General features: G+C 45.3%; 1 protein-coding gene across 4 annotated transcripts in view; it reads left to right on the top strand.

Annotated features, from left to right (window-relative positions):
• Nucleotides 1-23766, top strand: part of ralgapa2 (Ral GTPase activating protein catalytic subunit alpha 2) — a 100511-nt gene that overhangs the window by 61283 nt on the left and 15462 nt on the right. For all 4 annotated transcript variants that reach the window (XM_034125459.1, XM_034125452.1, XM_034125445.1 and 1 more), the window contains 6 exons: nt 1502-2336; nt 2941-3012; nt 3712-3835; nt 3935-4087; nt 6845-7003; nt 9696-9823. In XM_034125459.1, coding sequence (XP_033981350.1) covers nt 1502-2336; nt 2941-3012; nt 3712-3835; nt 3935-4087; nt 6845-7003; nt 9696-9823 — 1471 coding nt within the window. The remainder of the gene's footprint in view (nt 1-1501; nt 2337-2940; nt 3013-3711; nt 3836-3934; nt 4088-6844; nt 7004-9695; nt 9824-23766) is intronic.

Here is a 23766-nt window from a genome sequence, read left to right on the forward strand (position 1 = left end):
CTGAAACATTTCACCACACCTCTCTGTTTCTGGTGCCCATGTTCTTAGTAGAAATAACAAAACACTTTCAAAGGGGCAAACCAAAGAGAGCCGGCCTGGTTATATTCATGTCCCCCACCTCATATTGATCAAGTCACATCAAAGGGCTAGTGCATCTCTAATGCAGCTTGGCCTGCTTTCTAAAGAGCTTTCTCCGCTTTGATGGGGGATGATGGTATTGATAGCACTGTCACAATGTAAGAGTGCATCTCCTTGTTTTTTCCCACATCACTGCAGAATAAAGCACCGCATGCCTTTCGCTTGGGACTAAAAACCTGTGCATTTACATAAATGCAATTCACTAAGTAGAGTCCTATTGAGCAGCCTGCAAAGATGGTGGTTCTCATTAGCACTCAGCCAGTCTCAACGCTTGTCCATTCTAAGAAGACTCAATGGGCTTTTCAAAGTTGTCTCTTTTGATTAGATACCTACTTAGAGGTGTGCCGGCCAAGCTATTGTGAGAAATGAATAAAGTACACCTATTAGTAATCATAAATGAGATTTGGCTTTGTATAAAAACGAGCTAACTGAGATGATAGCTTGTCTACACACAAACATGGGGCTTTTGGGATACGGTTAGCAAAGTGTGCGTTTGATTATTTAATAGGCCTTAACGCTGATGCCGTTTTTTTCAGGCGATTCAATTAGTGCGCCAATTGTTTCTCAGTGTGTCGTTTATGTCATTAGTACTTTAAACGGTCCCTTTCCTGTAGTGTGTTATATATGTTGTGCATGTAAATCGTCTGCTAAAGCTAGGTCACAAAGTGTTTCTCCGACACACACCAAACCCTTCCCCCCGCCTGAAACGCCTCCATTGGACTCCATTGTTAACATCCGTAACATAGTGACATCACTATGTAACACATGCGCTTCTATTGGGTAAAGCTCCAACACATTGTACGTGATAGGCTACGGGGCGGGACATCTATAAGCAGTTTACCATCACAATAGAGCCGGCCAGCTAACCAATCAGAGCAGACTGGGCTCTGGTTTCAGACAGAGGGTGAAAAGAGGTGCTGCAGTCGGAGAAAAAAAAACATTTTTGCTTTTACATTCCGAATAAAGGCATTAACCAATGACATTGTCCAAATGATGACAGCTAATTGTATTACCCTTGTCAACTTTGACAAAGGTAGCATATAGCAGATCCTTTCCTGTTGTTCTTACCTTTCACAATAAGAAAGCTGTGATTGATGTACTGCATAACTAGGCTATTCAACTATTCTGGGCAAATATGATCCCGGTAGTTGGTTTACCTCTACCTGCGTCGATCTATTCAAACTTTTTATTAAACCAGTAATGCTTCTGTCACAAATTAGCATCATTGTTGGTATACATAGTTTTGATGTGAAATATTCATAGTGAGCTAAAGCCGTTTACCATGTTTTACAATTTCTTACGTGTGTTTTCCTTCAGAGACTGTCTAAGTATTTGTATCTTCCTGCCATCATTTCCCCCCCAGAAAAGCGCCGTCGGAACATGGAGCTGATTCCCCTGACAGCACGGATGGTCATGACCCACCTGGTGAACCATCTGGGTCACCACCCGCTGAGCGGCGGCCCGGCCCTTCTCCACAGCCTCGTGAGCGAGAACCACGACAACCCGTATGTGGAGTCGTCTGAGCTGTCCTCCGAGGTTTTCAAAAGCCCAAACCTCCAGCTGTTTGTGTTCAACGACAGCACGCTGGTGTCCTACCTGCAGATCCCCGCAGAGACCCCCGCCGTCGGACAGCCCCCCAAATCTTCCTCCCAAGTACGTGTGATCGTCCGCGACATCTCGGGGAAGTACTCGTGGGATGGCGCAATCCTCTACTGCACTAACCATGACGACTGTGATGACGCAGGCGTTTTTGAAGCAGTTGATCGCCCTCTTTCCACCACCTCTCATGACCCTCACAGCAGAAACCAGCCTGACTCTCCAACAAATGGACCGTACAAAAACCATTGCTCAGTCTCCGACTCGCTGTCAGACTGCTACGAGGAGGAAGGGTTGGATATATTGGACACGCTTTTGGAGGACCTGGGCCACAGCAGCCCAGAATGCCTCCCCGTACCACAGCTCAGGCTAAACCAGCCAGCCCCCTCCCCTCATGGCATGAACTTAGAGCAAGAGAGCGCCATCATGGAGGCAATCTTGCGTCAGATGCAGCAGGAGGAGGAGCAGGTGAGGAGGTGGGATGCTGACTTGAGCTTTAAGGCTGCCTGCCAGAGTGAACCGTCCCACCAGGAACCAAAAGCTCCTTTCTACTTCTGCCGGCTGCTGCTCAATGACCTTGGCATGAACTCTTTGGACCGCAGGTACGCTACAAACCGAAACTAGCTACCTGGTTTGCACTGTAGAAGATGAAAGACGCAAACAAGAAGCAGGGTTCTTAGAAGTTATTCTATAGCCTGTTGATTATTTGTTTTTTCTTTAGCATTCTCTCTGCTCTCATCTTAAATTCAAGCAGTACGAGCCAGAGTTACTTCCTTCCTCCTTAACTAGTTGGACTACTTCCCTTAAGTAACTCAGCTGCTGGCTCGTTACTCAAAGAGAGAAAGAGCACAGTTAAAAGCACTGCGGAGTCTAGAGAGACTTAATCTCCTCTCCACAGGGTAAAGGTGCCCAGCTGTTTTCACTAAGGTCCACCTCGCAGAGCCACATCTTTGACGTGCTTTCCCGTAAATTAAAAGCTTACACCTCTTAATGGTGACCGTGCAACGTGCCCACAGCAAGAAGGAGATTGCTGTTCACACCTGTGCCTTTTTTTTGCCTCTGTTAATCTTGTCTGCAAAACAAAACTCCACTATTTTCTCAATTTTCTAGTAGATTAAACCCTTTTTCCAACAGAGGTTAATTGTTGCTACCATGGTTTTTATATCCAGAATTGAAAATGTAATCAAGACTTTTTTTGTCAAACAGGAAAAGTTTCCATTTGCTGAAGAAAAACTCCAAACTTTTAAGGGAATTGAAGAACTTGGATTCCAGGCAATGGTAATACTTTTATACATTTAATCTGACATAATATATATTCTGTTTGTATTCATATACTTCTGCTAATCCTGAAACAGTCTTATGGTAAACCTGTTAGAAATTAACTCAAATGATACATCATACAGTTGCTCCAAGCTGAATATATTTCCCCTTCCCTTCACTCCCTCCCTTCCTCCCCAAAGATCTTTCTAATTTGTACCATCTCCTGTTGATCACAGCCCTGGAAGTCTCCCACAATAACTCTGTCTTTCTTAGACTGATCATTAAGTACACCACACTTTGCTAATGACAGGAGCTTATTAAAGATTTCCCTCAGGACTGGACTTTATTCTCCCAGATGGCCAGCCTTGGTTGGGCAATAACAACCTGTGCGCAAGCATGCAAAGTGCCCTAAATCTACCCCAGCATGATGTACTGCCATGGCAACAGGGAAAGTAGGGAAAGGGGGCCTTTGCTGCCATCCTTTTTAAAAATCAGGTTAGAGCTGCAGAGATAGTGAAAAAAAATGCTCATTCTGCTCTCCTGATTTTATACAACTCAATTAGACTTACACACAATTTACCTCCATAAGCAAGTGTTTTGACTTACAAAGCATCAATCATCTGAGGTGGCCACTGGAGTGAGAAGCTTTTCAAGTTCTGTTTAAAAATGTCTGCTGTGTTGTGGTTGTTTTTTTAAAATCCATGTTTTGTTTTGAAGTCGAGAAACACACAAGATCGCTGTGTTCTACATTGGAGAGGGCCAAGAGGACAAGTGCTCCATCCTGTCTAACAGCGCGGGCAGCCAGGCCTACGAAGACTTTGTGTCAGGACTGGGATGGGAGGTGCCAAAAACCACACCCTCAAATCAACACATCTTATGTATCCACACATACTGCCTAAATATGCACACACTCACACTCAATTGTACATGTGTCCCTCAGGTGGACCTGGCCACACACTGCGGCTTTATGGGAGGCCTCCAGAGGAATGGCAGTACGGGTCTAACGGCTCCTTATTATGCTACCTCCACCGTGGAAACCATCTTCCACGTCTCCACTCGCATGCCATCTGACTCTGACTGCCTTACCAAAAAGGTAAAATAGAAATCTTGTTTGTGTTAATTATCTTTTTTTATCCTGTGTAATGATAAATGTTGACAGTTCCTTCCTGTCTGTGACATTTGGATTAATGTATTATATCATTGTTTGATGTTTGATCATTGTCATTTTTGCACTCCTCAAGCCAAGAGTATGTAGAGAAAAAGGAGAAAATGATGCGGTGAAATGGCTACACAGGCCGGCCTGCCCATAGCAGTATGTTGTTGTAGCCTTCAGCTCTGTGTTAAGCTGTGATCAGGAGGTGTGACTCCAGAGTGCGGGCATTGATTAGTGACCCTGGCCAGGCAGGCCTGAGGAGTAGAGAGTCGCAGGCGCGTGAGTGAAGAGAGGGCATGTGCCGCTGCGGGTAATGACTATGATTCTGCTAGCCCCTGCCCCCCTCCCTGTGTGCTGTGACCAGGGCCTGGATTCAGCCATTAGCTCTCTCTGCGAGGGCAGGCGCCGGCCGGATGCCGGCAGGATCCTTTTATCCAATTCCTGCTGCCGCCACAGGAGCGATCGATTGGGTTCTGCAGTGGGATTCTGAGCTGTAGTGCACCAGTAGCAGTTAGCACGAAGAAATGAGCCGCAAGGCCCCTGCCCGTGCTGCCAATCTTCTCATACAGTACCCTGCTGAGAAGGGAAATTCATCAGGCTCTCCTCATGTCCAACCCCCTTATAGTCCTTCACAGACCTTCCCCCTCTCTGTTTCACCAATGACCCCCTACTCATTACGAAACCATCCTGAATCTGTGCTTGGTGACCGCAAAAAATGTGTGAGCAAAGATTTTGACTTTGGCCAGAGTGAGGCGCTGCAGGGGCGGCCGGGCCCAGAGTGGAGTGTGCTACCACTCTTCTTCCATTCATTTTACAGGCAACTTCTGTAATTGCTCACGCTCACCTTGCAAAGATCTCAACACCAGCTACAGGCTGCACAGAAATTGGCATGCTGGCTGCTTGCATGGATGTGTCAGGGAAAGAGATGGCAGGGAGAAGAGGAAGTGGTACGAAGAATTGGATTGAGAAAAGCGCTTAGTCTGTGTCCAAGTAGGATGTTTCCCTGTCAATTTAAAAATAACACTTTTAGTCCAGCAGTCACTCGCTTTACTGCCTGCAACCATAGAGGCATACTGTGGGGGAGTGACGGATGGGGGAGCTCTCGCTGGGCAGATTGTCTGTTTGAAGAAAATTGAGGGGAGAAGAAAAAAAACCCAGCCAAACCAAAAAGAAAAGAGGGAAGACCATGAATTCCTCAATCCAATTGTGGGTTTTGGGGCAGTGCAGGCTGCAGCAGTGGCAGCTGGCTTCAGTAATGCGGTTAGAGAAGCGACCTGCAGGGTTGGGGTCAGGCCATGTAGACCGCGTGTGTGTGTGTGTAAATGTGTGTGTGTGTATATGTGTGTGTGTGTGTGAGATAGAGGGAAATAGACAAGTGCCTTAGCTATCACATTCACCCCCAGGCGCCGCAGCTTAACTGGGCTGCTGCAGGTTGTTTTTATAAGGAGCCTCTTGTGTTCTGGGGTCCTCTGGTCTGCTGTCTCCATGTGTGTCAAGCCCATTGGCTGAGTGGAAGGTCAAAAAGGGCTAATTGGACAAGAGCCTTTGACTTGAATCACATTTTTATAAAAGAAGCCTCAAACATTTGGATGTGATTAACAAGGGAGTAAATTGGTTGGTGCAGCAGATGATTGACTAGAGCATAAGCATCCTCATTAAACTTGTGATTAAGCTCATCCAAATGCTAATATCTTAACCCAAATTAACATCCCAGTGTTAATTGTCTGCGGCAAATGCATATTCAACATTTTCTCTGAAATTGTCCCAGTGACTGACCTGGTTGGTACCTGCTGATCCTTGGACAGACAGACTGAACTGGCGAGCTCCAGTAATCAGCATGCCGTGGATTTGTTTAAGATTACCGTATTACCATAATTAATGGCTTATAATAGAATGTGCTAATTGCATTTTTGGTGGCGAGGGCATGTTTCTTAATGGCTCATTAGGCCCACAGTACATTGGCAGATGTTTTCTTCTGAGCAGAGGCTCACTTTTCAGTGTCCATGATCCCCCCCCCCAGAAAACCACTGGGCTACCAGCTAATAAGTGATCCACACTTGTCAGAGAACATAATGAGGCTGTGTCCCTCTATTTAACTTTGGGGAAGAGGAAAGCTGTTTACCTATTTCCATCTAGCATCAGTCAATTTCCTGTCATTTAAGCACACGTTCTTCTCCTGCCCAGTTTCATTTGGGTTCGTGAATAGAGTGGAAATGGGAAGCAATTTAATCTCTGATGGGGGAAAGTCAATTGGATTTGAATTATTTGCTTTTGAAATGCTCAATTTTGTGTTTGCAATTTAAATTTGTAATGAAAAAAGCTATAAAAAGAGGCGAATCTAAGACTCCTACTTAAACCATTGTTTTCATAGTCACCTTCCACACCTGCTGCAATTATGCTTTATCTTTAAGATCCAACAAAAGTGCTTATATCGGAATAACGCATTACATAATATATTTCTGTATACAGTGATAAAAGCCAGTAACGGCACATTTGCTGATCTGTCAGTAGTGAATTGTGTTTTATTATCCCCTTCTACACACCCCTCATATCTCATTGCACTCCTCACCCGTTACGAGGTGTTGCCCGAAGCTACGTGCTGGCTGAGCCCGGTGTGTTCCTGTCATCATCACCTTAGGGATGAAAATTACATGCACTTGCCAGGTACTTGATTAGACTGATTTTGTTTGTTGGCAGCTACGTCACCTGGGAAACGACGAGGTGCACATAGTGTGGTCGGAGCACAGCAGGGACTACCGGCGTGGCATCATCCCGACTGACTTTGGAGACGTGCTGATCATCATCTACCCCATGAAGAACCACATGTATTTCATCCAGATCATGAAGAAACCGCAGGTACATGTAAACCACTGCAGACTTTATTAAGGGTCATTGGAAATGGGAAATTACTTTTTTACATTTTTTTTAAATGCTTATTTTCCTTTTATACTAACAGGACAAAGTGCCAAGCACAAAAAGCTAAAGAGCGCTCTGGCTATTTTCATCACTGCACTAATTTCCAGGCTCTGAGTTTAAACAGTCCCTACTCCGCTTCCTTCTCAGACTTTGCCATGAGTTTCTCCGTCCTTTTTCCCTGTTATGGTTTCTGTCTGAAGGCTCTCAGTTCCTCATACTCCAGCTGTGCATTATTACCCATACTGTGGGTACGTGCTCTCGGAGATGGTTGCACTCCTTTCCTGCCTAGCTTTCATCTTGACCACTCTGAAGTACTGCACTCGATGTGTGGCCTTCCAGAGGATAGTGAAATGTCTCTTTCAGGGAAGGGCTGCCTTCAGATGTTCAGATACATCCACAACATTTTCTACGATTTCAGAGTTCCGTGACCTAATGTAAGAAATAACATCATCTCCTTTTAGCTTTATAATGACAGTATACCAGCTCCAGAGGAACTGCTAATTATTAAACATTGATAGCACTTTAGGACCAATACAATAATTAGCTCACCTGCCTGAAAGTATCCGGGCCCATAGAGAGTACACGCTTGCATTTTGCTTAAGCTCCGCCTCTGGTGTCCCGCTCTCGGCTCAGCCAAATGAATGGAGAGAGAAAATAACTCTGGATTCATTTTTTTGCGCATTTTACAACTTTTAGAACATAATGATTTAATTAAGGGCTATACAAGTGTTCTTGAGAATTTTCTGTTAAATATTTAATTTTTTCCTCAAATATTTGTCAGTTTTTAACTCTTTTGCATATCTCTTTCTTTACTGCCAATAAGAAATCTCTGTACTAATCAAATTGATCTAAATAGTACAAATCTGCATTTCTTAAGAACTGTGAGCGACTGTTAGATTAATAAATAATACACAAAGAAAAAAAAGTGTACGTTAAGTTCTTCAATGATCGCAGATGGTTCACAACTGAAAACATATTCTCAGTAGAGGGTCTCTGCAGCCAGAGCCCAGGAGGGCGAAAAGCCACGGATCTGCCCCCCAACCGTGACCCCATGCAACCCGATAAAAGTTATCTAACATTCTCTCACTTAAACTGCCCCCGACTCCAAGAACCTTTAAAGCAATCTACTCAGGTTTCTGATTTTAGTTTATCCAAAGTCACCCAAGTCTTCTTGCATGTGATTATTAGGTTAATTGGTCTGTGTACTTTCATGTTAAAGGTCCCATGTCATGGCCATTTCTACTGATCATAATTCCATTGTTGAGGTCTACTAGAATAGATTTACATTGTTCAATGTTCCAAAATCACATTGGTTTTCTCATACAGCATCTCTGTATAGTATGTGTATTCACTCTCTGTCCTAAACGGCTTGTTGGAGCCCCCCCCCCCTCCCTATGAGCCCACTGTGCTCTGATTGGTCAGCTCGCCCACTCTGTTCTGATGAGTCCACCACCGTTACAGCGGAACATCAGTGATTCTGTGTTACGATGGCGTTTGTTAGCAACCAGAAAATTACACCAGTAATGACAAACAGATGAGAATGCTGCGTGGGGTCTGAGTGCCGTGTTGGCGGGACGTTGCGGGGCTCGCTGCTCCGCCCTTTGAGGCTCGAGGAGCGGACAGTGTGAGCTGGATTACTGGTGTCGTTTCCTGGTTGCTGCGTGGGGTCTGCGAGACAGCGAGACACAGCGGAACTCAGCCTGAGCACACACATACACTCACAGCCAGGCTGTTCGCCACACACTCGCAGCCTGAGAAAAGATAAGGCTGAGTGAGTGTGTGTGCCGGCGAAACTCCGTGGAGTAGCGTGGCTGAGAAAAGATAAGGCTGAGTGAGTGTGTGTGTGTGTGTGTGAGGAGCTCCACGGATTGGTCCATTTGGACGTCGTTACGTCACTGTGACCAGGAAGAAAAAAATGGAAGAAGAGAAATCTCCAACAAGGCGTTCTGGGGCAGCATAGACAGGTCTTTTCTGTGTTCGAGTTTTACTCGCTACAGGGTGTACTTTGAGGGTTTGTGACTTTGCAGACCGTTTACATGCAGAAAAAGCTACCTAACACACAAGGGGACGGGTAATAACCGGAAAAGCATGACATGGGACCTTTAAAATCAATTTATTGTATAATTTGTCGGGTTATTATACGTGCTGAACTACCAAGTTGAAGACAGCAGGACCTTTTGGAGACTTTGACATTCACGTCAACTTCCAGGTCAACGACCATTGAGCTTCAGTGATTAAGGGCCTCCTTCCAATATGCATGAACAGACGCGTGTAGCCACACACACTCACACGCTGCCACTGAAATGCATATTGCCCCTTTGTATTTGTTCGGTAGCTCAATATGAGCCTTTGTTTAGTATTGATTGTCATTTTAATTTCATTTGCCTAACATTGATTCGCATTAGATATGTGTGGTTGTCATGCAAAGTTAGGTAAGAATCCAATTTCAACTTGAACCCTTGCCCTAAACAGATGGAGAAACGGTTAAAAAGAGAAGAACAAAACACATTTTAATTAACCTTTTCCTACATTTTGGGAGATTACTTATACAAGGACAGAACGCTGAGTGAGTTCATTTTGGATTATTGTTGAGCGTTTGATGTCTCATGTTTTATTTTCTTTACTTCCCCAGGTTCCTTTCTTCGGGCCTCTGTTCAATGGCGCCATCATCACGGGGACGCTGCTGCCCAGCTTGGTGCGGGCCACCTGTATCAATGCCAGCAGAGCTGTCAAGTCCCGGCTGACTCTCTACCAGAGCTTGTATCCTTGACTCCTAATGTGTTCTGCTACATTTAATCTGCACAGAGAAATCGAACAATTCATAAGAAAAGACCCCATTGATGACCCATACAGCCGAGATATTAACGGTTGTGAGTAGATATGGCTTTTTATAATGATTTCATGACACCACCAGTGGCCCATTTGGGTAAATTCATTGAGACATGTGGCGTGCTTGTCACATCAGCTAACGTACACAGCTGAGTGCTGACACTGATCTTTATGGGCTGGCTGATTTACATACAGCTATTAGGCCAGGGCTGTTTCGCAGCCTGGAGCAGCATGGGAGGTTGTTTGGGGTTGTTTTGGGCAGGAGCGCAGATAATGTGTCATCATCTATCACTACCGTTTTATGGAGCACGAGGAGAGCCGAAATAAGAGCACCCTCAGCAAATGCACACACCGACAAACACACTCACACACACACACACACACACACACACACACACACACACACACACACACACACACACACACACACACACACACACACACACACACACACACACACACACACACACACACACACACACACACACACACACACACACACACACACAGACAAACATACACATACTCACACTCGCTTTCATCCCTCCACCCATCCAGCCAACAGTGTGCCGTTAAGAGCCTGACTCCAGCTGTAGTTGTCAGTTGGTTTAAAGGGAGTGTAATCACCAATGGAGATGAATTAGCATGTGAATGCCAGCAGCACTGAGTTGGGGGGTGAGATGGGGGGCAGAGTCGGGATGGCCCCTGGAGGGGGAAACCTGATCTCCCTCAACGCCCCGCTCCTCCTCGGACAGCATGTACGGCACCGCCTCACCAGAACCACGCTGCCCCTCTGGCAGTTGCTATAGAAACCTCCCCTGAGGATGTTTCATTTGGGTGGAAGACCACTCTCTTTTGTTTTTTAGACATTGACGTATTTGCTGCTGTTTTGAATTATTCTGAAGTCATTGTATCACAGTCATTTACCCAAAAAAAGCCTCTTTGTCGTTCCTACAACGCAGCTGCGCGTGTTGTTTACAGTCGGCTGTGTGTAAGTATGTGCCTGCCTGTATGCGTTTCACAGTGCATCACATCCCCTGGCCCCACCCCACCCCTATATCAGGCCTTGTCTGTGTGTCCCCAGGGGAATCCTGAGTGACAGATGTCTGTTACCCGACGCCAAGTGAATTAGCCCAGTGTGACACTCAGTGCCAGAGGGGGGGGGCAGCCACAGGCCTCTGTGAGCCTCTGGGGGGGCGGGGGGGGGGGACAGTACCGGGCCTGTGCCGGGCCACAAAAGCTTTACCTGGCATTCCTTAGCAGAGGAGCAGGCAGCGTGATCTATGAGAGGAGATAAGCGCTGCCTCTGGAGCTCTGGCACTGAGCGGCTGCCAGGCCTCACACACTCCAAGAGAGGAGATGAATGAATGTGCCAGGCAACACACACTGCCAGCATGAGTATCTGCATGTCTGTTTGTACTGCTGTTTGAATGCATAGCCTGAGAACTTGTGAGGACAGAGGCAATGCATAGCCAAAATGTGATGACCAAGTTTTAGATTTTAAGTCCTGACTGGCACCGGTATGGACCACAAACCAGAAGCGATAACCAGCTAATCTTACAAATGCTTTCATCACTGTTGTATTACTGCAGCCTTTTGCACTTCTCCGTCTCCAGCCGTCATTCTTCCATCTTCTCAGGTTATGCGTCCCTTTATCTATCGCAGGTCGGAACAATGACCCTCCCTTTTTTTTTTTGTCTCGGCTGTGTTTTTCTTTTTTTGGTTACAAGATGGAAAATCCTCATCCTTGGTTTACCCCTTCACAATGCCTTAACAATCCACAGTCTGCTCTCTGCCTGTGAGGCCACTCTCCAAGGTAATTAGTTGAATATTTCTTCAAAGAGAAGCTATATGACCCCTGTGTGTCCAGATAAAAGGCCAGTGTGGCGCTGTGGCCCCCTCTCTCGCTCTGTCACAAGGCTTCGAGAGGACTCCAGCAGTCTGCCGCAACGCTCACAGGATCTCTCAGGCTAATAGGATTTGATATTAAAAAATGTCCACCAGCCACATTTTCAGAAAATACACAGACGGGCTGTAAGAGTGTTTTTCAAATACTCCCCCCTTGCTGTCTTCCTTTCTTCCTCCTCATCGCATCCTCCGTCTCCTTTTTTTCCTCCAGCTCTGAACTGTGAGGATTTGTGAAATCTGTGTAGTTGTTTTCTTGTACTCTCCCATTGTCAGTTACAATCTGTATCAATTTCTTCAGTCAAGACAAAACCTTGGCCTCATAGACACCATATCACAAGCCTCCCACAGACAACTCATAATGTATCATCTATTATTTATACGCCTGATGGAAAATGCAGCTGGTCTGGTTTGTGTGTTCTAAGTGTATTGTCTGCAACTAGTCTACACTCCACATTTTAAATAATTGACAACACAAAATGTGCCTAAACAACTTTTTTAGAAAACTACCACTTTTTGGGGTAGGAGAGTAGAACATGTAGATGTAATTCTGTTCCTGCATTAATGGTGCAGTGTATGACATACCGGCATAGAAGATGCAATAAGTGTGTTTGCGTCACATGAACTCAGGCTGTCACTGAATGGTTTTGCTGTCTGCTGCCATTTCCTTTTTTATAAAGATCCTTCATACTGTCACTGTGGAATAATGTCTCCATCCAGAAGCTGGGATTCATTTCTCTCTTCAGCAAGCACTTGAGTTTGATGTGCCGTCCATCACTCTTTGTGATGGGGGTACTGTTGTGAGTAAAGACTGTGTGTGCGTGTGTGTATATTGAGGAAACGGCAAGTTTCTAATAGGTGAGACTGCTGAACTGACCTTGATTCAGAGACATAGCCTCCCTACTGGACTGAATCAATAGTTTTTGCACACTGCCCTTAGTCCCCATCCTCTGGTCTGGCAAACACACACACTCACAAACACACACACACACACACACAGATCCATCTCCAGGCAGCGATCAATAACCATAATCTGTTTCTGCCCATCGCCAGTCATGCGAGCCAGGCTTTTAGGTGGGGTGTGTGTGTGTTTATCTGTGTGCAGAGAGGGAGGCTTGATCCCAGAATGCTGCTGGAGTCTCTCATGTTCCCTCACTGGCTCATGTGAGCATATCTACAGTCCTCCAGCTCCCTGAAAGCCAAAACGAGATGTACATAATTTCAAAGGATGTCTACTGAAAAAATAATGGATATGGTATCCCGTGAGCAGTTCTTTTTGTGCTGTTGCTGCACCCCCCAAGGCGGCATCATAATTACTACAGTCCCTGCATTGGCAATGACATATTCTCACACCCCTTCTGAGCAAGTTATTGTCCCACTCTCGCTGTGTCTTTGTCCAACGGCGGTGCGTTCTTTTGTATACAGTAAGATTCCTCACCTAGCGGAGATGAAAGTGCGTCTGTATGCATGATGGGATATCATGAATAGGATATGCCATGTTAGTGTTGTCTCACATGAATTATTTAGCATCGTTGATAGGTCTAATTTGCCAGCTGTTGTGCCATAACTGTCGGCAGACTCATAGATAATACTCAGCGGTCTATATCGCTGTGGAACACGGTGCTTGACTGGGCACAGTGAGACGCCGGGCTAGTCATTATTTGCTGGTTCATGTAATGGTCTGAGCTGAAGTGAGTGTAACTAGCCAACTTCCTGTTTATGGAAAACAAGGCAGACCAACTAAAAGCTTTTACAAGTTGCCCGAAGTAATTTGTGATATACAATCAAATCAGAAATGACCTTGATTTGTCGTGCATTGTATATCTGGTATTACTGGTTGCAAGCCTTTATTTGGAGGCAGTCGGCTGCTGTCGGGTGGGTTGCGGGGGTCCGTTTCTGAGTTGAAGTGTCACTGCTTGGAATTGGCAAGGGCGGTTTGGGCAGAGGCTGGCATTGGCTTTGATAGAGCGGTTGAGAGTTTATGCAGTATTTGGGGGGCTACACTGAGAGGAGGGGTCTCTCCCCCACTGAATGTTTTAACCTAATCCCATTATCAGTGTAGCGCACTGCCTCCCATCTCTTCCCCCTCCTTATCCCTGCCCCCTCCCACCCTTCTCTCCAGCTGACCAGCTGTTCCTGCCGGGACTCACGACAATGTCCGATGTGTTCAGATCACTGGGTACCCCCCCCCCCCCCCCCCCCACCCCCCCCATCTCCATCACACACACAAATACACAGGGCGCAGTCCATGCACAACCGAAGCAATTGGCTAGACCATTGCTGGAGCCCAGGAAGGCCTAGAGGGAGGAGGGTGTTAGTGAGGGGGGAAGCCTTGGGTTTGAGGAGGGGGCAAGCACAGGCCTGTCAAACCAAGAGCCCTGACTCAGGAGGCAGCCCGGCTCGGATGGCATATGGCGTCTAGCTTCATACAACATGCAAAAGTATTCTCTCCATTTGCCCCCTCCCCTCATCGAGCCCCCCCTCCCTGTCTCCCTCCCCTGCTGCTAATGCAGAATGACTCATAGCATTACTCCCTTTTTTTTTCTCCCTCCTTTCCCCCACATTAGTTCCTCCTCCTCTTGCCACCCAGCCTGTAACAAAAGGCGTCCGCTGCATGGCACCCACACCCTGAAAGCCCTGGGGGCCCAGCCCAGCCTGCACTCTGAGGCCTGAGCTTCATGGGGCCCGCCCCTTTTAAACACAGGTAGAGCAGGCGTGGAACCAGACGGCCAACAGCAGGGACCCAGAGCCCCGCCTCGGGTAGCATACACACACTGCTGGTGTCAAACTGTTGTGCCTGTTTGTGTTGGTACCTTTACGGTATCTGCCTTTTATTTTGTAGCGCCTCTAGTAATATAAAACCATCCGGCTTTCTGTGGTTATGCATATTTAAGCACCATGTGTCCTTTATTTTTCTAAATGCAACCTGTATGACAAAGAAGGGTTGTCTTTTATTTGCAAAGAGTAACATACTTTATTTTTGATTTACACTAGATTATAAGCTGAAAATGAACTGTGTTGTAGTGCCAGGTAGTTTTCTGCAGACAAAATAATATTATTTTATATTGTGAATAAAATAATATTATTTTTAAAATAGCAGAAGAAATGGCATTGCCTAGTGTAACACAAAAAGTGTCATGCTCTGTGTATTTTTAAACTTGAACCCCCACCCTGGCGCCCCTCCCCTTCTCTCTCCGTCTGTTATGCAGTCATGTCTGACATCTGTGTGTTTGTGAGCGGCAAAGTGAAAGCCAGCAACACTGCCAGTTTGGTGTGGGGTCGTATCTCTGTCCCATCCCCAACTCAGGCTCAGGGTATCAGGAAGAAGGACATAAACAAGAACATCATAATTGTGAAAATTATTTATGTATTTTTGACAACCGTTTGGCCTGTTTCAATTTAAGGGCATATTAATATTTGATGATTTGAAATCACTTATTTGTGCGGATTGTCAATTATCAAATTCAACTCCTTATACAGATATATTTCGGTTCATTGTTAACATGTTATCAAGAGTATAAATCCTAATAGTACATACAAAATTGTAGTTTAGATGTTCTTCTCTTCTTTCTTAAGAGCAAGCATCAAAATTATATATGAAAAAAACATTGGTTCTAGAAATTACAAGTAGTTGTGTGTCTTTTCGTCTTATATTTCAAAGAAAGTTGAGAAGCTTGGCAACACAAGAACAGAACGTACTAAACATACGTAATTAATTTAAAATTGGATTTATTTAAAAAAAAAAAAAAAATTACAACCATTTTAAATTTGACCACTATATCAAAACCCTTGTGGTGTAATATTGCTGCTGCTTAAAGGACACCGATCATGCTATATTTAAATGATATATTGTAGGGCCATACCTATATAAGGTATATTTATACGTTTCTGTTTTCAAAATACCAAACAGATCATGCATTTTAGCCATGCCTCATTTCGCTCTATGTGCTGTTTGCTGTCTACGGGGCTGATCTCTGTGAGCTGCAGCTGACCATGCCCCCCCTGCAGGAGAGGGGAGCTGTGCTCTGATCAAGTCAAGAGGGGGCGAAAAAAAGATCTCCGTCCTCCGTGTTTTATTATATTATAATAGGCCTATAGAGTCGTTATTCATTTGTTTCAAAGCTCAATAAATAACAAAGAAGACCTTTGACCGGCACTTTTCTAATTTTGTCCGGAAGATTTAAACTTTAACGGACATCTTGACCGGCGAAGGAAACTGAAACTGAAACTCTCCCGCACGGTCCCCTCGTTCCTTGGAAGAGGCGGAGAGGTGGGTGTTTGTCATCTGCTGGTGGACTAACCGGAGAGAATTACAGTGCTTGCCTCGACGGGGAGGGATTGCATTGAATTAAAGCAGCGGGAGCAAACGCTTGCCTCGGGGAGGGAGAGAAAAAGCCACAGCGGAGAATAAACAGAAGGGTAACCATGGTAACTATGGGCGGGAAGTCTTCTTCGCTGCTTTTGTGGCAGACTACAGTGCCACTTACAGGCCTGGCATATGTACTACAGCGTCTCCAGCGCTTTCGAGCAGCAATGGCCGGCCGTGGCCCAACCCCACATTCCCCTGATAGGTGGAGAGTTGGCCCAATAGCCGTAGCGCCACTTCTGTGACGTCGGTGAAGTGTTCAAATCTGGATCAGTTTTTATCAGATCCGTTGCAGCCCCTTTTTTAGAGATTTGGGTATGGAGGAAAATAGAGAGGGTTGTGTTTTCTGACACTTGGTGAGTTCCCTGGAACACCGGGGACACATATTCATGTATAAAAGACGTACAAAAGTGCATTTTGCCTGATTGGTCCCCTTTAAGAAAAGTCTCCTAGTTCTGTTAATTTCAGGCTCAATAGAATACATTCCATTGCATTTATTATATTTTGCATACACTTGAACATGAAGCTTCAAAGTGAGTAATCATCTCAAATTGGCTCCTAATGTGTAAAGGAATGACTGGTGGTGTGGGTTTGCATGTTAACACATCGAGACCATACCCTTGCAAAGACTGCCAAAAAATCCTCACTAAATATCAACCTAAAATGAAACTGCTTTAATGACAGTCTTGCTGATAGGTCAGTGTCCATCAACCAGAAAATCCTGACCCCCATGTCACCACTGGACTAGTACGGACTGCAGATCCATGTTCATTGTGATTGATGTGTGGAGCTGCTACTAGTGCGGGTGTAAAAACCTGTCCGTCTGCTTTAAGTGGTAAGCATCCAGCTAGCCATTCCATCTGTTCCCCCTAGCCCTGTTTAATTAATGAACTTTCTTTCTCCGCCCCGTTGCCAGCCAGCGCAACACTAAAGCAAAAGCTGTTAGCCCTCTCAGGTTATCCAAATGGATGCGTGTTCTTGTCGTCGTCCCCCCCCCCCCCTCCTCAATGGGTGCGTTCTCATTGATTAGTTATGTTTTGTTTTCCCCCTTCTTTTGTCTCAGGGTTCTTGAAGGGAGGGTTAATGAGCTTTCCTGGCAAGCTGTAGCGCTTGGAATCCGGGGATAAATGGGAATAATTTTGTTGTTTTTTTTGTTTTGTGTTTTTTTGTGATGGGGCTTGGCAGGGATGTGAAGCCTCGTGCCACCATGTGTGTTTGTGTGTCAGGAGTGTGTACGTGAATGAGGATGTGTGTTTGTTTGGATGTGTATGAATAGCTTTGAGGCGGGGGTGCGTTGCATTTCATCCCCGCTGGTCCATTATTCCTCCTCTGAAGCAGGGAATCTGGAACACTCTTTAACAGTTGTGTGCGTCACTATTCATCTTTCAGCCATCTCAGCAAAACTCTTGTCCTGTCCTCCTTTTACCACCAAGTACTCTCCCTTCCTTTATGTCCCTTCTTCCTTCCGTGTCTCCTGTTACAAGGCAGTGGACAGCCCTTTGTCCAGCTAAAGCTGCCCTCTTTTGTTTGTGCGGCCTTTTTTATCCTTGTGCTAATCGCCATGGTCGTGTGCCTGAGTTGGACCCCATATTTCACGCTCGGCTCTCCTTTGTTTGACACACCGCCCCTGATAAGAATCCCAATTCTAGGGCCTCTCTGATATTGAAATCCAACAGCGGCGCAGAAAGAGCCTTCAATCATCCATTATCTGTGCTCCAGTGATTACCATTCAATCTCCCAGGGTCCAGGCTCCTCATCACCGGCCCCAGAGCTCAGGCGTCCCCTGAAAGAACCCGCATCCCTTAACGCCTGTGTCACACGCAAGCATATCCATAGATATTTCTGACGCCGTCTTGATACAGCCCTGCGATGAATGCTGCAGGGAAATGTCACTGAAATGTCACTCATCGTTCTCCGCTGGAATCTCTGTCTCTGGTGTGGCCCTGGGTTTTTAAGGACTCCTGTGAGGACACCTTGTGACATTATTGGATGTCTTTGTCCCTAAATGACTGTTACATATTTAATTATTTTGGTTTGCTCTTTTTCTTTCTTCAAAAGGCTGCGTTTCTTTTAATGTCACAGACCTAATTGGCTGTTTTATAAGAAGGAATTAGTTGATTATTTATAAGTTGCACATTAATGCCTCTTTATTTGGTTCAAAGGCAGTGTCTGCTCCTCTGCTGGCCTCTGGCCATTGTTCTCTCTTTGAGGATGTCCTTGTGCCTCGCAGGATTTGCATTTTAGCACTAAATGGAATTTTCTGCATTGACAGACAAGGCAAGGCAAACAAAAGCAATAACACACAAACAAAACATTTAAGTATGTATCGCTGTGCATTGTCTGCCTCTTCTTCCAGAGAGCAGCCTTTGATGTGTTAATACTGATATTCTGCGATTCATTGTCAAGTGGTGGATGTGGCTGAAAGAGAAGCTCTGCGTAATAGTGGCCACATCTTGTTCCTGCACTGCAACAGGCTGAGATAATATTGAGGGGTTTTCGAACAAAGAGAAAGTATTGTTGGTTGCAGACACAGGCACACATTCAAATAGTGGGATCCCCTTATCTTAACAAGTAAATCACATCTTTGTCATACGGCACAACATTATAATTACGCTGATAGTACTCATGACTATAATAGTAATGAAATGTAAGAAAAGCTTTGTGCTGCAGACATCCACTTATTCAACACTATGTTTAGATACACAACAGCTCTCAGTACCTTTGTTTCATCTAGTGTACACATCTTCATTAGTTATGTATAGCCTCTAATTACTATTGATGAGACTCTAGCTGATTTGGGTACAAATCTATAGCTTTTGTTATTCTAATGAGTGTTATTTACCCTCAGATCTCCAAGCCAGGGGGCTTCGGAATGGGGCTTTGTGCAGGCAGATAGAGCCGGGGCCGCTGCAGCTACACCCACTTGTTTTTGTATCTGCCGACTTTGACAAAATCCAGTTTCCCTCCCCCCACATCATCCCCCGTCTGCATGGATGTATAGCACTTCCCGCTCCTCCATCTGTTTTTGTCCACCCATGAAAAGGTCCATTATAATCCGCAGGATGCACAGTTGATGTGCGGCGAGCTCCGCTTGAGCCAATCAAGGCAGTGTGCTGAAGTTAGGCCACGAATCCAAGAGGCCCCAACCCCTCCCTCAAGTTAATTTTGATTATCTGGGCTCTCAGACTTCTTCAGTTGAAGTTTTTATAACAACATTGTCTGCATCATCCCTTTCCCCCCTATAAAAGCTCCCGGTGTGAATGGAGCTCTATGCATGCCCACTGGATGATGGCAGGCTCCTGATTAACCCTGGAGTGACTAGCTAATGTCATTGAAGGAGGGCCACCTGGCTGTGAGACTGTACAGTCAGCTGCCACTGAAGGGCCCGAATAGGAGACGACCAGGTGTTGGGCTCCAGCCCCCCTAATTGTTGCCATGTAATAGCCTGCTTGACTGCACAATATAGCCCAGGGGCGAGGATTAGGAAAAAAGCTGTTGCCAACACAGAAGTCCATTTTCTTTCTTTGCCCAAGGTTTTGTGTGTGGGTTTCTCTATGTGTGCATGCTTATGTGTGTATACATATCCCAATTCAGGTAGAAGGCTTGGACTGTCATCAAGGCCCTTAACCACCCAGCACATTAAGACCAACAAGAAGACCTATAACTATTTGAGAAGTATGTTAGACTTGGCCTGACTGGTCTTCATATGGTACCAAAGATAAGACTCCTTGTAATCACAATAGAATGAATTGAAATATGTCCAAAATGCAAATATGAGGGCAAATGAAATCACTCTTGGCCCCAGTAACTAACCCTCTCTGCTCTGTGCATTCACCACAGCTGTATCCCGGCGCTAATCATTATCATTCCCCGCTAAATGCCTGGCATTTTGCATAAGGCCAAGCAGCCTAATTGGTCCAATGAACCTTTCACAGAGGGGGCAATGGAGGAACAAGAGACTTCATGAGCAGCGCGTCTTGGAGGGGAAGTAGATCGAGGTGCTTGGCGTTAAGGCATCACAATTATTCGGACGCACATGCCACAAGCATCATTAAAATTGCAAAATCCTCCGTTCATTTTAGTTTTAATATTTCATCAGTGCTTGTCTGAACAGTGTTATCGCAGGGTTAAAATCAGAGCCCATTTGGCGTGACCCAGAGGTTGGCACACTCCTCGTACAATTTAAGTGTCAGACTGTTTTTCTAGATGTGTCAAACAGATTATGGAACGTCAGATGACTTTGATTGCTGCCATGCTTTGAGGTGGATACAGGTGGGCAGAGTATGAATCTGTACCCTGGAGGTAATAATTATCAAGCTATACATTTCCACATGACAGTTGAAAGAAAGTAATCAGATGGATTTCAATGGAAGTCTCGCCCCAGCGTGCCCTTCTCTTTCTCATCTTTGACTTTTTATTAAAAGTTCAAATTGAGATCAGATAGGTGCCGTTGTTCGGTCCTGTCTCGATTCTGAACAATTCATATATCAGAAAAGAAAATATGACGCATATTCACCTCAGATAACTAATAAGATGCACACCTTTGTACTGACCTAATAAGGTTTCCAGAAGGCATTCATACCACTCTGGCCATCGTCACTGACAAAGGAGACCTTCAGAGAGAACTCTCACCCGGCCAGTCACAGAGCTGTATCTGTTCATCTTCATCCCTGTGAGCCTCTGCTCATCTTATTATGACTTTCTGTTAATGCACGCTGGAGGCCTGCGTGACTGTCTGCCTGTAATGGGCCTGTGTTTGATTAATCATGTCGATCCATTGTGTTTCACATCTAAGGCTGCTGCGTTAGGACTCATCAATGGAGACCAGAGTCCTTTCAAAACGAGATTGGTTACAGACTCAGCTCATCTGAATACACAAGCCCCAGTAGGCTTTGATGGCAGTCATGTTGTGCTGAACAAACAGCGCCACGACAAATTATGATGTCACCAGTTGTCTTGTGGTTTCTCTGTGGTGTGAGGCTTACTTGTTGCATTATCATTTATATTCTGGGGCCCCCAACGGTCTGTCCAAACATAGTTTAAAGGTCAACATCGACTTAGGTGTAGGTGCTTGTCTTGTGATTTGTCGGGGAGCAGAAATCGATTTTTATTGTCTCCCAGAGGAATGGTGGTCCGCCAGAGACTTGAGAAAATGGGTGACTACTTTATCCAATCAGCTCATAAATAACCTGCTCATGCCAGCTAGCAGACATCAGATTTAGTCTGCAGCTGTGGCAAACCTGTGTGAAATCACTGATGGGCAGTGATGATGTCACAGGTTAGGAGTGATGTCACAGCCATAACTTCCCATCCCGTTGTCTGAATGCCAGATGGACGGCAGAGAGGTGTGGAGGTTGGAGCTTTAGAAAGCTCTCGCTGTGGGGAAACTCGCCCCTCAGGAGGTGTCATTAACCTGGGCTTACTGTTTGACCCGGCTCCTCAGGGACTCACAAGCTCCGGTTTTCTGGACCAGCTCCTAATTAGGCTACTTGTTAAGAACTCTTCTGAAAGCAGCTATTCTACTGGAGCATCTAATCTCATGTATGTCTATGCACACCCAGAAAATGAACACACAAACACCTCCACTCATCATAATGCATCTGTGACACATTCAGACGTTTTTCTCTGTCCTGCTGCTGAGTCTACAGCAAAAAGCTGTTTAATGAGACACCAAGGTTTGAGTAGCTGCCATATAAAATGGGATTGGGACACACATGCACACACAACACACACACACTATACAATCACCCTACTGGCTAGTTTCTGTCATACACGCTCTCACTTTATCCATCTCAATCTGTTGTTCCTTCCCACTCTGCCATTATTCCAGCAGCAAGCTTTATCGCCACATTCACTCTCTCTGTCCCTATCTTTCTTTCTCTCCGCGTCTCTCCCGTCTAAATGTCTCTGTCTTCCTCCCCGTTTTCCCATAATCACCTCACACCTCTCAGGGCCTCTGCTGAGACGGGCTTCACACCTCAGCCCTCGCTGTGACAACAGGTACCGCTGGCACTCACCGCCTGGCCTCTCTCCAATCAACACCTGCCCGGCTTTATCCTTCTTTCCCCCACTCTCTCCCTTCTCTCCACCTTGTTTCTCCATCGTTCTATCCTTCGTTTTCAGCGTCTCCACCCTTTCTCTTTGCCTGTGTATTACCTCTTTACATTTCCCCGCCATTTCCTGCCTCTTATCTCCTTTTCCATAATGAGTAGCAGTTCGTCCATATACAGTCTCCTCCTGGAGATGACTCTGTGATCCCTGTTGATTTAAACACGGTCATGTGACACCAGTCTGCTCCTATTACCTCCTATGATAGCCAGTGTAAATTACTGGTAATAACAACAGCCTGTATTCCATTTAAAGGTGTGTCTTTGCCACTAGTCTTTTTTCGAATCTGACACCCTTTTTTTGTTCAACACCTATGAAAAGACTGTACATTCCTAAATGTACTCTTATGTATGGACAGTCAAATCGGACAACTTTGCTGTGAGTGCGCATGTGATATAAGAGCGTGACACACTATGCCGTTCAACAAAAAATAATTACCACATCTCCTTGTTTCTCTTTTTTTTTTACACACCGCTTGCACTGGCACCCAGGCACAACTAAGCACCCCCCATCCCTTCCTCTTAACAGGCCAATTATGTGACTGCTGGGAGTCAATGGCTCTGTGAGCTACTCCTGAGCTCCTCTCCTCACCAAGGTCAAGCTGATTGGCCCAGGTTAATGGGCAGATGTGGGGCTAAGAGAGGAGGGGGTCAAGCACCTAAAGGCACCCTCCACCTCATCTCTAAACTGTCCCTCTTCACTACAAGAGCCCCTTTTACCTCCAGCGCTTCCATAAACAGGATTAACCTTGGCTGCTTCCGTGGAAGCCCTAGGAGCGTAGGACTGTTTCCTCCCCATGAATGGAAAAGCTCATGTTTAGTTTATTGCATGTTCTTCAAGAAAAACTTCAAGAATCATAAGATGTGATAGTAAACTGTGTCTTCTCGGAGGATAACGTACACATGCCTTATAACCAGAAAGTGTCTGTGTTTGGTAAAGGTGTAGTCTCCAGGGGCCTCATTTATAAACGGTACGTACGCACGAAAGATGGCGTACGCCAGTTTCTACGCACTGTTTGCGATTTATAAAAAACTAACTTGACGGGAAAATGTGCGGTCCTCCACGCAAACTCTGACCCATGCGTACGCACTAAGCACAAAAACGGGAGAGACGAGAAACTGCGATACCGTTGGCAGAAGGAAGAATGGAGAGAAATATGTGGAAATAATACCATAAATAAAATGTTACCTCATTGAAAATGAATTCTTCATATATGATAAAACATTGATTAAAATGATTTAACAAACGCCTGTTTGAGACTCCTCAGTGCACACAAAAACATAACTTGGAGAAATAAATAAATACGGAAATGTTATTGATCACCCCTCGATTATGTTCTCTTGTTAAGAAATGTATTCTCATAAATGATGCGGTAAACAGGAGGACAGAATTACTTTAAACTGACGCCGTTTAGCATTTCTATAGGTTGTAGATACGAGCATGGTTTTATATACTATCACGTTTAATCATGTTTTATGCCGTTCGCCAATAGCCT

Source organism: Trematomus bernacchii, unplaced genomic scaffold (genome assembly GCF_902827165.1).
Source record: "Trematomus bernacchii unplaced genomic scaffold, fTreBer1.1, whole genome shotgun sequence".
In the NCBI taxonomy this organism is placed as follows: Eukaryota; Metazoa; Chordata; class Actinopteri; order Perciformes; family Nototheniidae; genus Trematomus; species Trematomus bernacchii.